At 56.4% G+C, this 14,161-nt stretch overlaps 4 protein-coding genes across 4 annotated transcripts; 2 read left to right on the forward strand and 2 right to left on the reverse strand.

The window, feature by feature from the left end:
- Positions 1-1,749: 1,749 nt before the first annotated feature.
- LMH87_010086 (uncharacterized protein) lies at positions 1,750-3,896 on the forward strand (the record flags this gene model as incomplete). Its single annotated transcript, XM_056197188.1, has 6 exons — positions 1,750-1,955; positions 2,055-2,188; positions 2,261-2,591; positions 2,661-2,999; positions 3,074-3,438; positions 3,514-3,896. The coding sequence occupies 6 exons, from the start codon at positions 1,750-1,752 to the stop codon at positions 3,894-3,896; spliced, it is 1,758 nt and encodes a 585-aa protein (XP_056054262.1).
- A 230-nt stretch (positions 3,897-4,126) lies between these two features.
- Positions 4,127-5,534, reverse strand: LMH87_010087 (uncharacterized protein; the record flags this gene model as incomplete). The annotated part of the gene is made up of 2 exons (XM_056197189.1): positions 4,127-5,021; positions 5,083-5,534. 2 exons carry the CDS (start codon positions 5,532-5,534, stop codon positions 4,127-4,129), a joined length of 1,347 nt encoding a protein of 448 aa, XP_056054263.1.
- A 1,872-nt stretch (positions 5,535-7,406) lies between these two features.
- On the forward strand, positions 7,407-12,349 carry LMH87_010088 (uncharacterized protein; the record flags this gene model as incomplete). The annotated part of the gene is made up of 2 exons (XM_056197190.1): positions 7,407-7,688; positions 7,769-12,349. The coding sequence occupies 2 exons, from the start codon at positions 7,407-7,409 to the stop codon at positions 12,347-12,349; spliced, it is 4,863 nt and encodes a 1,620-aa protein (XP_056054264.1).
- A 165-nt stretch (positions 12,350-12,514) lies between these two features.
- On the reverse strand, positions 12,515-13,815 carry LMH87_010089 (uncharacterized protein; the record flags this gene model as incomplete). Its single annotated transcript, XM_056197191.1, has 4 exons — positions 12,515-12,547; positions 12,602-13,555; positions 13,614-13,692; positions 13,745-13,815. 4 exons carry the CDS (start codon positions 13,813-13,815, stop codon positions 12,515-12,517), a joined length of 1,137 nt encoding a protein of 378 aa, XP_056054265.1.
- Positions 13,816-14,161: the final 346 nt, after the last annotated feature.

Raw genomic sequence — 14,161 nt, forward strand, 5'->3', positions numbered from 1 at the left:
CGATGAGGGTACACGGCTGACGAGGCTAGAGCCTCACGACGAGCTGGTGGCTTGACATGCTCAGTTCGAGACAAATGGCCACTATTGGCAGTCATGAACAAATATAGTGCATCAATCATGGTAGCACAGGCTGCATGATCGGATATAAGCGTCTCGCATCGTGCAGTGTCCCCCGATTCAATCCGCCTTCTGAATTGGGTATCCCGGCCACCAACAAAGAGATGGAGTCATGCCCTTGAACCAAGACCTCTGACGACTCGTCCGTGCTAGCCTGCCAGGGCGCAGCAGCACTTTGTCGCGGACCGCTAGTCTCGCATCGTGATTCTAGTCTATTTGCGGCTGGAGTAGGCTGCACACATTGACAGAATAACTACTAATGGCCCACACTGACTCGCTGGGACACACATGTCACATATCGATCATGTCAAGCCGAAATGGTCTTGCCGGATGACAAAAAAATCGCCACAAAAAAAATCACAGCAAAATATCAACGGCTGTGGCCGTTTGACCGTGCACTTTCTATCTACTGGTATTTATCCGCAATGGCCGTCGTCTGTCGGACTTCGGGCCCTTCGCAGACTCCTTGATCGGCCAGGCAGACCAGCACCCACACCCCCAGACGCCACCACCCGCAATGTTTATTGAGTTGAGGGGAAAGGCGGCGCCATGCCTCGGCCGATGGCAGCCAGCCCTTCCTGTGACACTCAATTGTGCACAATCTCATGCCATCTTGCCGCATTGAACTGGCCTGTGCCCAAGTGCCCTGCGCCATACGAGCTATCCCTCGGCAGCCGCAGCCTTTCCCCGCCATTCTTGGGACGGAGCGCCGGACTGCCGGGATGACATGACATGGCCCGCCCAAGCCGCTGTCAAGTCAAGACTGCCCAGCACAGTGCCGCATCGTCGTCGTCACAGTGGGTGGGTGCCCTGGACTGGAGCTTGCAAACAAAACACAAGCTGCACGAGACAATGGCGGACGGAAACCAACTGTAATGCTATCATAAGCTACTAACTCGTGAGGATTCCAATTTTATTCAGAAAACAGGATTGTTCTGTTACCTTTTCCTGCAAAACCCAATTAATTCTTAATTGTAAAAACCACTACCCAGCTCAGTGCACACCGTATCCAGGCCTCCGCTCCTTCACTGTGTCGTCAAAGCCTTGCCCCAGACCGATCTGCAAATGGACTGTCAGTCCGTGGGCCCAGCACCGAAGCGTCCAGCGACGTCGCCCAAACAAGCTGCACCACGAGCGGGGTAATGCCTCTATTAGGCCAGGAAAATCCAATTGTTTTTAAAAAAGAAAGAAAGCCGCAAGCAAAGCAGACACCACACAAGAGCAAATACGCGGAAACCGCCGCTAGCGTCGCAATTTGATCGTCCGTTTGCTGATCTGGCGCCTCTCCGCCAGCAACCGGCATCCTGCATCACTCCGAGAAAGCAACAGCAGGGCTTTTAAGCTACGTCAATGATTGTGGCTTGGAGCTCAGACATCTGAGATATAATTCCTTTGCCATCTTTTTATTTCCACCATTGTTTTACTTTCGCGGGTTATCAGATTCGCCAACATTTTGAAACAGGAAAAAAGGTCGCCAACGGTCCAGGTCTAGCGCAAGCGTGAGAAGAATGCGTTGCGACACCTGAGACAGAAAATCGAAACACCCAATCCTCACACCCGCGCGCGCCCGCGCCAAAGGGCAGACGCTCATACCAAAACCAGGCCACGCCAGAAGCAGAGAGAAGCCTCGCCATGAGCGACGAGGTCAAGAGCATGGGGTCCGCATCCGCGGACACGGCGCTTGACAACGGCTCCAGCTCCCACGGCACCGGCGGCGGCGGCGCTCCAACGACGGACCATGCCAGCATCGTGAATGGCAGCGGCGACGACGCCGACGCCATTGTGCTGCGGCGCAAGAAGCCCATTGCCGGCTGGCGCCTCGCCATCATATTCGCATGGTGCGTTGCCTCTCATGTCGCATCACACGACACTGCTGCCCTCCCTCACATTGTAGTCTTCAAACGAAACACCCATGCTAACTGCGCGTCGAAAAACAGCGTCGGCATGGGCCTCTTCCTCTCCCTCCTCGACGCCACCGTCGTCGCCACCATGCTCGTCGACATTTCCGCCGAGTTTCAAGACTTTAAAACCTCTTCCTGGGTCGTCTTGGCCTATACCCTCACCGAAGTTGGTCCGTCTCCCTCCTTCCCCCATCCCCCATCTCCCTCTCCTCTCCTCTCCCTCCATACTGATGCACTCACAGGCTTCGCCGTCGCCATGGCGCGCCTCTCCGACGCCCTCGGCCGCAAGACCATCGTCTGCACCTCCTTTGCCATCTTCCTCGCCGCGTCCATGGGCTGCGCCGCCTCCGCCAACCTCGACCAGCTCATCGGCTTCCGCGCCGCGCAGGGCGTCGGCGGCGCGGGGCTCTACTCCATGGCCATGATCACCTACCCGGAGCTGAGCCCGCCGTCGCGCGTCGTTCTCGTCACGTCGGCCCTCGGCGTCATAGTCGCCCTCGCGGGCGTCTGCGGGCCCGTCATTGGCGGGCTGCTGACGACGTATGTCGGCTGGCGTTATGTGTTCTGGATAAAGTATGCTCTCCCTCCCCTCCGCTTCCTATCCCCCCCACCATCAGAAAAAGACGCTGACTTTTAGCAAAGCGCCCCGTGTGCGTTCGTCCCTGGCGTGCTGCTGCTGTTCCTCTGGCCCAAGGACTACCAGCTCTTTGTCAAGATTGACATGCGCCGCCTCGACTACCTCGGCGCCGTCCTCATCCTCGCCGCCACCGTCCTGCCCGTCTTCATCATCAACCAGGCCGCCATCCGCGACTACGCCTGGCGCAGCGCCACCACAATCTCCGTCCTCGTCCTCGGCGGCCTCTGCTGGGTCGCCCTCGTCCTCTGGCAGCGCCAGCTCGCCCGCGACGCCCGCTTTCGCCACATCCGGCCCCAGCTGCCCTTTCACATCCTCACCACCCGCGTCATGCTCGCTGCGATATTGTACGTTGTTTCCCCTTCCTTCCCCTTCCCTCTGCCGTGCCGCGTCACTGGTTCCATCTCTAACAGCTGACCAGCGACACATTCCTCTCCGGCTTCGTCCTCCTCCTCGCCATCATCAACATACCCCTCCGCTCCCAAATCGTAAACCTCTACGGGCCCGTCAAGGCCGGCGCTCTGCTCCTCCCCATGATGGGCGGCGGCGCGGCCGGTTGCGCCCTCGGCGGCGCCCTGTCACTGCGCCGCAACAACACTTTTCCCGTGCTCGTCGCCGCCAGCGCCATCCTCACCATCGCCTCGGGCGTCCTCTCCCGCCTCCCCGACGGCATCAAGCCCCCCGCGTGGCAGTGGGGTCTCGAAGTCGTCCTCGGCCTCGGCATAGGCTTGAAAATCTCTAGCACCACATTCCTCGCCGTCCTACAATCTAGTTTCGAGGATCACGGTACGTTTCCTCTCCCCTCCACCTCTTTTATTTTCCTGCCGGCGTATAAGGTTGCTGACTTGGGTGAATGCAAAGCCATCTCGCAGGGCATCATTGCGCAGATGCGCGTGTTCGGCGGCAGCCTCGGCGTCGCCATCAGCATTATTGTCCTCATCACCAAGATCCAAAACGGACTCGAGGACACCCTCACGCCAGAACAGCTCGCCAGCTTTTACCGCTCGCCGCTGGCCCTCTTCCAGTTTGGCCCGCAGCAGCAGCTTCTCGCGCGGCAGGCCTTCATCGACGCCTTCCGCGTGGACATGTATATCTGCGTCGGCGTGTCGATCGCGTCGCTGCTGGTGGCGCTGTTTACGTTCCAGCGGCATCCGCCGTCAGTCCAGTCCAAGCTGGCAGACTTGGAAAAGGAGCTGTCGAGGGGTGCGCCGCTGACAGACGCCCCGGAAACGGCAGAAGCATGAATTTATGACTACAAGCAGGAAATTGTACATTCAAAGCAGTCGGCCCATGAAGTCTGACGCACCTGTACTTACGAATGAATGTAAACTCAGACAAAGGTCTAGGCCATGATAGATCGATAAATAAATAAGAAAGAGTAAATTCCATTCGCTAATTCCTGATCCAATGATATAATGTCGCTCAATTATCTGAACAAGTTTTCATGCGCAAGGCAGGCAGCCTTCGCTTCGCCTCATTCATGCCGTCGGTATCCATCACTCTGCCTTTGCGTGCCGTTCTGTGTATTTGTACCATCGAGCGTGTGTTGATCGTGCAGCGTCAGCCCGTCGGTGTCTTCATGCGTGCCGCTGCGGCTGTCTTGCGCATGTGTATTCTGGTAGTCCTGCTGGCCACTGTGCCGTGAGCTTTCCGAGCTGGGACGCTCCTTGTACGGAGGTACCGCCACCCCGGCGACCGTGGCCTTGTCTTGCTCCCGGGACTTGACGTAGACGGGCAGTGGCTCGTCATCGGTCGGCGATCGTGACCTCTGATACTCGCCAATGCGTTGCAGTCGCTGTTCTTGGAGTTGGTGCTCCTCGCGTTCAAACGTCTCTCGGTCTCTCCGCCTGGACCTTAGGAAGAACCAAAGCCAGACGGCGGAGATGGCGGCAAATGCGGCAGCTACGCAGCCGGCCACAATGCCTATGATTTGACCCAGACCTTTGTCCAACGCGTCGGGGTTGGTTTGCTTTCGTGTCAAGCTAGGGTCGATTTCTGTACCCGGTTCCCAAGTTTTGACGGGATACTGTACTGATACGGTCGGCGGCGATGGTGATAGATCGGAGGCATCTTGCTTTTCCCATGCGATATACCAGGGTTGGTAGAACATCGTCACCACGGAGGGTGCTGGTGTGGGCGTCGCAGCAGCCGTCGCATTTCTTGCTGCGAGAGCGGCCGGCTTGGTGGTCGATGATGTAGGCCCTGTAGTAGTCGAAGATGCAGACCCTGTAGTGGTCGAGGATGCGGATCCCGGAGAAATCGTAGTTGTAGTGGTTTGCGTCGTAGGTGACAAGGTCGTCGTCTTTATGCAGTTGGCTCCAGATACGCCAACTATGTCTCTATCGTAAAACATGGTGTACGAGAAGCCACTGTAGACCCGCGCATTAGTACAGTACAAGACTGCTTGACGGGCGAGCTGCCGTTACTCACCTTGGGCAGCAGTATGCTGTTGTGCGAATGGTGTCCGTATTGGGCTGATTATTAAATAAATCAGACAGCTGGTTGTAGTTGTAGCCGCTGGGGCAAGCAGCTTTGCTGTAGCTAAATCGGTAGCTGGTCTCGATATTGTTCCACCCAGAGGGCTGGCAGGCCGAGTACTGGGCATTGGTGACGGGCAGCAGAATCTGCGGATAGGTTGTGTTGCCAAAGCTGTCGCCAAGGGTCATGGTGACCGTGGCGGCAGTCCAGCTCTGCACCGGTGTGCATTGTGTCGGCGGGACGAATGGAGTCGTGAGCTGGGGGAGGACGAGAACGGTTGCGTTGCTGGTGCTGGTGCTGTTGGCAACGGCGCCGGGCGGGAAACGGGTGCCATTTACAACGGGCCCTAGCGACGCGGCCGTTGTCGTCAGCGAAGCGAGCGTGGTGGTGATGGAGGTCGACATTGCCGCGGCCGGTCAGTCGCGAAGAGGGCGCGCGAAAACCATGAACAATGGCAGCGGCGATGGGATGGCGAGGATGAGGAATAAAAAGATGATGATCAAGGATAGGATGGCGTAGAGTAGAGCGGCAGAGAGGATTTCGTATCTGGTATTCTGGACAAGAGCCTGGGGACTCGAGCGGATACGGGACCTCCACAACTCTGGAACAAGGGCGGAGTTTAGCGCAGCAAGGGCCCAGCAACGCCTACCTACTGGCCGCCAGTGGGAGGTGGGCGGTTGAGCGAGACAAGGGGTGAAGGAGGCTAGCCAGATGGATGTTCGATGCTCAATCTAAACTTTCGAGCTGATGAAAACGTTGCGAGGGATAGAATTGATGCGTAGCAACAGTAGGGCCAAGACGTGCGATGCAGCCTGCAGGTGCCTTGCAGCCGAGCGAGCCCTTCAGGAATGGCAGATGGCAGATGTATCGCGACCTGTCAGTGCCCGCACGCGCAGGGTGTTGCTTGGAGATCTAAATTTGGCAGCAGCACAGCCTGGTTGTCATGTCCCATCCCAGGCTTTGCGAACTGTCGATGGAGTGGTACGAGGTGCCGCGTGTTGTGCGTGGATCATCCCTTGATTCCAAAGGAACTCTCCAGAGGAAGATAAGTTACGTCTGCGCACGCAGCGCAAGGGGCTGCTGCATGATGCGGCGCCAAGTTATTCTTTGAGTTATCGCATCCCAAATAGCTTGTCTGTCCAGATGTGCTGTGCATGCTTCCTCACAGCCAAGCTTGCCAAGTGTCCGTCGGCGTCTTTGTGCTTGCGATCGTTGGAGGGGCCGACCGTGCCGGGACAGGCATGCATGCATTCCTGGCCGAGTTCCGCTCGGTGGCAGCCAAGCCAGGCACCCAGGGTGCAAACTCACCAGACCGATTGGGTGGATCGAGCGGCATGATGGACAGAATTCGGACTTGGATGCTTTGTGGTGCTTCGCGATGCTTCGTGGTTGGGACCAAGGACAGCGATGCTGCGTTTGCTTGGCGCAGGTAGTGCAGTGTAACAGCGATTGAGCACAGGGAGTGCGCTGCGTGCCTGTCGCCGTCAAACGCATCATCGATGGCCTGGCACCCAAGACAAGTCTGCATCTCATCGTCACTTGGCTGCACACATTGCACATACTCTGATGGCTATTTCCTGAGCTGGCGATACATGACGCACTATTCCTGGATTTCCTGAAAGATTTGCCTTTCGTGGCTGGCCGCCACTAAAGCGACCTCACCAGGGCTTGAATATAGTTATTACTATCGTTTGCAAAAGGGAACGTAGTGTTATATTGTGGAAAGAGCTGAAAATAAATTGATCCTTCAATAGTTTTTTCTTCCTGTTTTTTTTTTTTTTTTTTTTTTTTGACTGACTGACAAAGCATTCTGTCCCTGGATAGCTGTCTTGCTGTTAGAGGTACCTGGCCTTCATTAAGCGTTTGGGGCGAGTTTAAGCTCTCAAGGCTGTCTTCAAATAGTCGGATCAATCTCCGCCACGAAACTCTTTGTCAACTCCAAAGAGAAAAAAATCATGCACCCTTGAGAGTCGTCAATATAAATCAGCCTTGGCCCTCTCATTTCTCTGTTCATCCATTTTCAAGCAAACAACCTCATCATCTCCCCCCCCAGTCAGCCCGGGCACAGCATCGGTATGACTCCATCTGGAAGCCAGGCCCACTCTTAACAATTCTACACCTTGACATACCAAACCAAACTACTTGTGGCGACGTCACTGAGCCGCATCTCAAAATCTTTTAAAGACTGTCCAGCCTCAGCCGCTGTCCGCATCGACCGCGTCGCATTGTCCCTCGCAGCATCTCACCGGACTTCACACGCGACGCGAGCCTGTGCCATGAAGCGCGGTTACCCACAATCTGCCGGCGCCGGCCGCACAACCCAGCGCGCCGGCTTCGGTGGCTTTGGCGGGCAGTTTTCCAGCAGCTCCCTGTCATATCTGGCTGAGCCGCCCTCCTTTGCTGCCGTCACAGACCCCAATGTTGTCGTCTCTCTCAAGAATGTCTTGAAAAGGGACAGCACAACCAAGACCAAGGCTCTCGACGAGCTGCTGGCCTATGTGCAGGCCAACCCCCACGACAAGCATGGCGGGGTAGAAGACGCCCTTCTCGATGTCTGGGTAAGACACCCTCACCATGCCACTCACTCTTCAATTGCTGCATGACCCTCATGAGACAAGTGGCTAACGCTTTCTACTAGACACAACTATATCCGCGGGCATCCATCGATAATGCCCGCCGCGTTAGGGAGCAGTCCCACCACTTACAGCTCGAGCTAATGAAGTCTGCGCGCAAGCGCATGGAGCGCCACATTCCCAAGGTTGTCGGCGCATGGCTCGCCGGTCTTTATGATCGCGATCGAGCCGTTGCTCGCGCGGCCAGCGATGGCCTCGGTTCTTTTCTCACTAGCCCTGAAAAAGCCGATGCCTTCTGGAAGAAGTGCCAGCCCCAGATCCTGGCCTTTGCTCTCGAGGCTATTCAGGAAAATGAAGAGAGCTTGAGCGATGGACGCTCAACAACCAAGGAAGATGCCGAGACCAAGTATTTTCGAGTCGTCAACGCCAGTCTATCGCTCATCCTGCGGCTTCTCCAGCGAATGGACGATTCCGACATGGACCGCTGTCGAGACAGCTACGACGAGTACTTTGGCGGCGACTATGTCTGGAAGAGCATCACAATCGCCGACCCATCAGTGCGACGAAGTACCTGCCAGCTTCTTGTACTATGCCTTGATCGCAAGCTACCTTACGCGGACTCTGTCGAGTGCAGACAGGCCATGGTCACTGGTGGTCTCAAAACCTCGCAGAACGGATCTGCCAATGAATACGTCACTGCTCTTGCCAAGCTCACCAAAGGCCACCCAGATATTTGGGAGGCTTCTGCTAAGAGCAAAAAGTCCCCTACAACGCGACTCTACGCGTTCATTGCCAAGGGCTCTCAGGGCAGTCGAGCAAACTTCTGGGAATCGCTTGATGCTCTCTTGTCTGTCCTACCCCGCAGTGTCGTCACCCAGGAATCAGAATCACAGTTGCTGGAGTCGCTGCGCTCTGGCCTCGAGCATCGCGAAGAGCCCCGTTCCAACGCACAACTCGGTTGGAAATGCTATGCCAATGCTGTTCAACGAGCGCTCAGGTCGTTGGATGAAGCTGACGCTCAGGCATTGGCCAAGGCACAAGCTTTCCCTCTATTTGAAAAATTTATGTTCCCTCCCTCTGGCCGTAGCTCAACCCTCGACCTTGCTACTTTGGGGGATATCTACGGTGCCGTGGCTAGCTCATCTCCCGCAGTTGCCTCAGTCGTGGAAGAGGAACTGACCCAACTGAGTGCTACAATGTGTACACACTTGTCTGGCTCCCTTCCCGGTGTTTCAAAAGAGTACCAGACCTCCCAGGAAAAGGTCGGCGAGGAAGGACGACGCTGGTTTCAGCTCGTCAAGGAACTTCACCAGCGCTCCAAGACGGACAGCCTCCCGGAATTGGCGGATCAGCCATCTCTTGACATCATTTCTCAGTGTGTATCCTTGCTTGAGAGCCGGAACATGAAGCCATTCGGTGCTGCAAGAACTTTGGAACAGGCACTCCGTTGTGTGCCTCGTCTATTCTCGGGCGATGCCGGCGTCCGCATTTCCAACTTTCTCCTCGGCGCAGCAGAGGACTACATGGACAAGTTGATCGAGTCGTCCTCTGCTCCGATACTTTTGAATTGCTTGGACTTATCGTCTTCCATTGAAAAGCTTCAAACGCTGTACAAAAGCACTTGGGGAGCCTGGGTCCAAGAGACACTTTCGCTGGCACCAAGCGACAAGCGCAATGAGGTTCTGGCCGGCTTGATCTCCCAGAAAGCTGCCGCAGGCTTTGCACTCTCCAACCAAGCTGTGCAAACTCAAATTTTGCAGCAGGCAACTGCGGCTGCAGACGGTGCGGGTGGCAGCAAGAGCCTTTTGGCGGCGGCTGTCAACTCTGGCACTCTGTCCCGGGACAGCCTACTAACACTTGCCAGGCATGCTGTCGACGTCTTGCAGCAGAAACCTGGCGAAGGTCCTCTTGACATTCTTGCTATCATTGCCAGTGGAAATCCAAAGCTGCTGTCCGAGGACGACGATCTGCACACATCGCTGGTTGCCGTTCTGCTTAGTCTGTCGGAGCTGGATAGAAATGCTTCTGTTTCTGGCAAGGCGGCCAAAGTCCGATCTCTCATGGATCAGCATACCGATGGCAAACTACCCGTTGTTGGCATTATCCTATCCAATCTTGAACGTGCAACCCCTCAATCGCTCGACATCGAAACTCTTGTCAAGCAGGCCAAGGAAGCCAGCTCCACGGCCGTCTCTCTTGAAGATTTGCTCCCCAGCACAAACGTCTGGATGGAGCAGCTGAAGCCATTCTTTGAACTGCCTATCGACCCCATTGTCTCCATAAGCAGCCCTATTGGCGGAGCTACTGTGTTGGCCAAGTCAACATCCACTCTTTCCAAGAAGGCGCTCCGTGTGCCCCGCGACAGACGGGGACGCTCTGTTCCCGCAAGAATGGCCATATACCTGTCCCTGCTGACTGCCGAAGGCATTGACTTGGCTACCCTTCCTTCCCAGTTTTTGGTTGAGCTCCTTTACCTCCAGTGTATTACTGTGCAACTCATCTCAGACCAAATCACGCTTACGGACACGAATGGCCTCTTTTCTGACCTAGACGGCGAAGAAAGCATGCGTGAGGCAGAGACGGTCATCAGCTCTCTACGGTTCTTCCTTAGCAAGTACACAGCAGAGAAGGAGTGGTGGGTAGCTGGTGAGGGGAACTCGGAAACAGAGATGATCCGCGAACTAGCCAGTCTCTTAGTCCAGCAGTCCAAGTCTCTCTCTACCTCTGCCGTATACAGCGCCCGGGCTTTGAGTGAGCTTTTCCAGGCAACTGCAGAGGCACAAGGCTTGTCTTCTTCTTTGGAAGAACACTTTGTCAAATCCGAATACCTCAAGTCCACCCCCGACACTGTTCTTGTCAGCGCTGCCATTCTCGCAGGATTTGGTGAGCCTCTGCAGGCTTCCAAGCAAATCAACAACTTTTGCAACCGGCTTGTTAGTGACGTGGCTGGCGCATCTGCTGATGGCGAAAGAACAAAATCGATTCTATCGCTTCTTACACTTTGTTCCCGACTGTACGAATCTGGAGAACTTCCTGTCGTCAATAACCGAATCGTGTTTGCCGTGCGCCAGATCACAAGCTGGTTCGAGGAGCCCGAACTCCTTGACGCACAAACTTCCGCCGAGATATGCCGCGCCCTCGCCTGCTTGCTTCCCTGCATGAAGGACGTGTATGGCTCGTACTGGGAAAAGACGCTCACATTTTGCCTGGACACATGGCACAACGGCTCCGCATATAGCCTGGACGATGTTCTGCCTCTGGCACACGCCTCGCTCAAACTCGGCCGAGTTCTTGAGACCATTCCCGAGCCAAACGATGACCTAGAAGACGCCCTCAAAGACTTTGCCAGCAAGAAGCCGGCGGCTCTACTAGACCTGCTCAAGCTTTTTCGCGACGTCGACGCACCAGCAGCAGAGATTGTGACCATGGTTCTGTCCAGAGAGGTGGAAAAGATTGCGGTGCGCCATACCCCCGACCTGGGCGAGATATACCCGCTGGTGGCTTCGGAATCTCGAGGCATACAAACAGCCGCCTTTGGCCTTCTGCACCGAGCGATTCCAGTGCAGCAGCAACAGGCCGCCGTCGACATTCTGTTGGACAAGATTGACGCCCGACTGCCCGACGAGCTGCTCTCCCTGCTGCTGGATGCACCCACGCTGGAAAGCTACTCTGACGAGAGCCTCGCCCAGTTTCCGCTTACCATTCGTTGCTATCTGCTGTCCTGGAAGCTCGTCTTTGACGCATTCTCAGGAGCCATCTTTAAAGTACGAAGTGACTTTACAGAGAACTTGAAGACGGAAAATTATGTCGCCCCGCTGCTTGACTTTATGTTTGACGTCCTAGGTCACTCGGCCGCGCACCCCTTGAACCTGGACAAGGAGGGTCTCCTGTCGGAGCAGATTTACAACTACGACGTCAAGCTGGCCGACACATACACGGAAGAGAAGAGCATGCAGTGGCTTCTGGTCCACCTGTACTACCTGGTCCTCAAGTACACACCCGGCCTGTTCCGGACCTGGTACATGGACTGCCGCTCCAAGCAGACGCGCATCGCCGTCGAGGCGTGGACGACCAAGTACTACACGCCGCTCATCATCAGCGACAACCTGGACGAGGTGCAGCAGTGGGCGGACACGCAGGAGGCGCCTGCCGCCGACGAGCAGGAGCTGCAGGTGCGCGTCTCCAAGGCCGCGCGCGAGGTCACGGCCGGCTACGAGGTGGACGAGGCGCAGGCCTCCATCGTCATCAAGGTGCCGGCCAGCTACCCGATCGAGGGCGTGACGGTCGCGAGCCTGAACCGCGTGGCCGTGACGGACCGCAAGTGGCAGAGCTGGATCATGACGACGCAGGGCGTCATCACCTTTTCCAACGGCAACATCATCGACGGCCTGCAGGTCTTCAAGCGCAACATTGTCGGCGCGCTCAAGGGCCAGTCCGAGTGCGCCATCTGCTACAGCATCATCTCGGCCGACAAGCGCATGCCCGACAAGCGCTGCTCGACATGCAAGAACCTCTTCCACAGGACGTGCCTGTACAAGTGGTTCCAGAGCAGCAACCAGAACACGTGCCCGCTGTGCAGGAACCCGATTGACTACCTGGGCGCGGACACGCAAAAGAGACGGCTGAACCACGATGGATTTGCCTGAGTGCGAGCATGCAAGGAGACGGCAAGGAGGAGATTGGGTATTGCATGATGTATTGCATGATGGGAAGTTGGGCATTGCATGATACGAAATAAATTGGGTATTGCATAATAGAAAATCGGGTATTGCATAATTAGAAAAAGTATATAGACAATGAGATTGCAATGTTCAACGTTGTTGAATGCATTTATGCTGTAAGAGCTGTAAATTGTCAGTGCTTGTATTTCGTAAAGTGGTAACTGGAGTTTCACGTACCTCCTCAGCAGTTGCGCGCTTGCTGTAGCGCACCGTCGAAGCAATCATGTCCAGCCAGTCTGGGTCAATGGCCGGCAGTATCTCTCGCCACGACCTCTGCGGAAACACTGTCCACATCTGAAACGGGGACACCTGGAAGCGCTCCGCCTCGGGCCACGTCTCCGGCGTCGGCGTGCCCATGGTCTTGAAGATGCTCAAGATCAGCCCGAGCTGGTTCCCGTCCTCTTGCGCCGCGCGCGACTCAAACGGCGGCCTGGGAGGCGCGGACAGACACTCGGCGAGCATGACGCCCAGCGCCCACACGTCCACCTCGGTGCCGTACGCCTTGTTCACGAAGAGCATGTCGGGCGCGCGGTACGGCCCTGTGCCAATGTCCAGGATCTTGGCCGCGGCGGGCTCCTCGGCCGCCGACAGCGCCGGATGCCACGCGATGCCAAAGTCGGACAGGTGCGCCGGCCCCGCGGGTGAGTCGAGCAGGATCGCAGAGGGCTTGACGTCGCGGTGTATGATGCCCTGCGCGTGGATGTGCGCCAGCGCGCGCAGCACGTCGGCAAAGATGGCCTTGGTCTGGGTTGCCGCAAGCGGTGCTTCAGCTTGGCTCGCGATGAGTGCCTCGAGGGTGAGTGGCTTGTAGGGGAAGGCGAGGACCTGCTGCTGCGTCTGGTCGCGAAAGGCGTCGAGAAGCGGGATGCACGGCGGGCCGAGGAGCCGCAGGATGCGGATCTCGCGCTGGGGATTGTGCGGCGGCAGGGGGTGGTGCGCGGTGATAACCTTGAGGGCCGTCGTGCCGTCAGAGGAGCGGTAGACGGTGGAGGTGACGCCGTCGGCGATGGCGACACAGTTGGTGTAGGAGCCTATGCGTGCATCGCCTATTGTCCCCGAGGTGTTGTCTTGTGAAGGGCTTGTGTTGGCCGTGGCGGCGATTGCTGCTTTACATGTGGCTGCGTAGTCGTCCTGTCAAGTTCGATTGTGAGTGTGCTGTGTACGCAGTAGCGCATGGTAGAATACGTACCAAGGATGCTGAATCGTTGTAGGCGGCCTGCTCAATGGACATGGCCGTGGTCATGGAGCCATCGGCCAGAGCTTCTTGGCTGAGAGCCCGTTAGTTGGCTGTGTACAAAACGGTACATGGAAACGGCTCACATGGATCGTATTGCGCCATAGCGATCTGTAGCGGAGATGGAGGAATGCCAGTCGTGCTGGTTGGCGGTCATGGTGGTGGGATGAAGGTGTCATGATGGTGGTGTTTGCTGTACCATGAACAGAAGTGGCACCAGGTAGGGGCCGGACGACGTTGGGATTCCACAAAAGGTAGGTACAATGCAAATGGTGAGGTGTCTTTTTAACGAGTGAAGCGATCTGTGTTTCATCTAATGAATTTCTTTGGTTTGCATTTCCACCTCGATTGCGGCCATTTTGGCAACACCTTAAATAGCTGTTGTTGGTGCTGTAGAGCCGCTAAAAAGCTTGCTGTAGAGCGCTGTAGAATGGAACGTTTGCGCTGACAGATGGTGGTGCCGGCAGCGCCCGTTGGCCGTGGCCGCTTTCAGGGCAAGACAG

This window comes from Akanthomyces muscarius, chromosome 5 (assembly GCF_028009165.1).
Source record: "Akanthomyces muscarius strain Ve6 chromosome 5, whole genome shotgun sequence".
NCBI classification, from domain to species: domain Eukaryota; kingdom Fungi; phylum Ascomycota; class Sordariomycetes; order Hypocreales; family Cordycipitaceae; genus Akanthomyces; species Akanthomyces muscarius.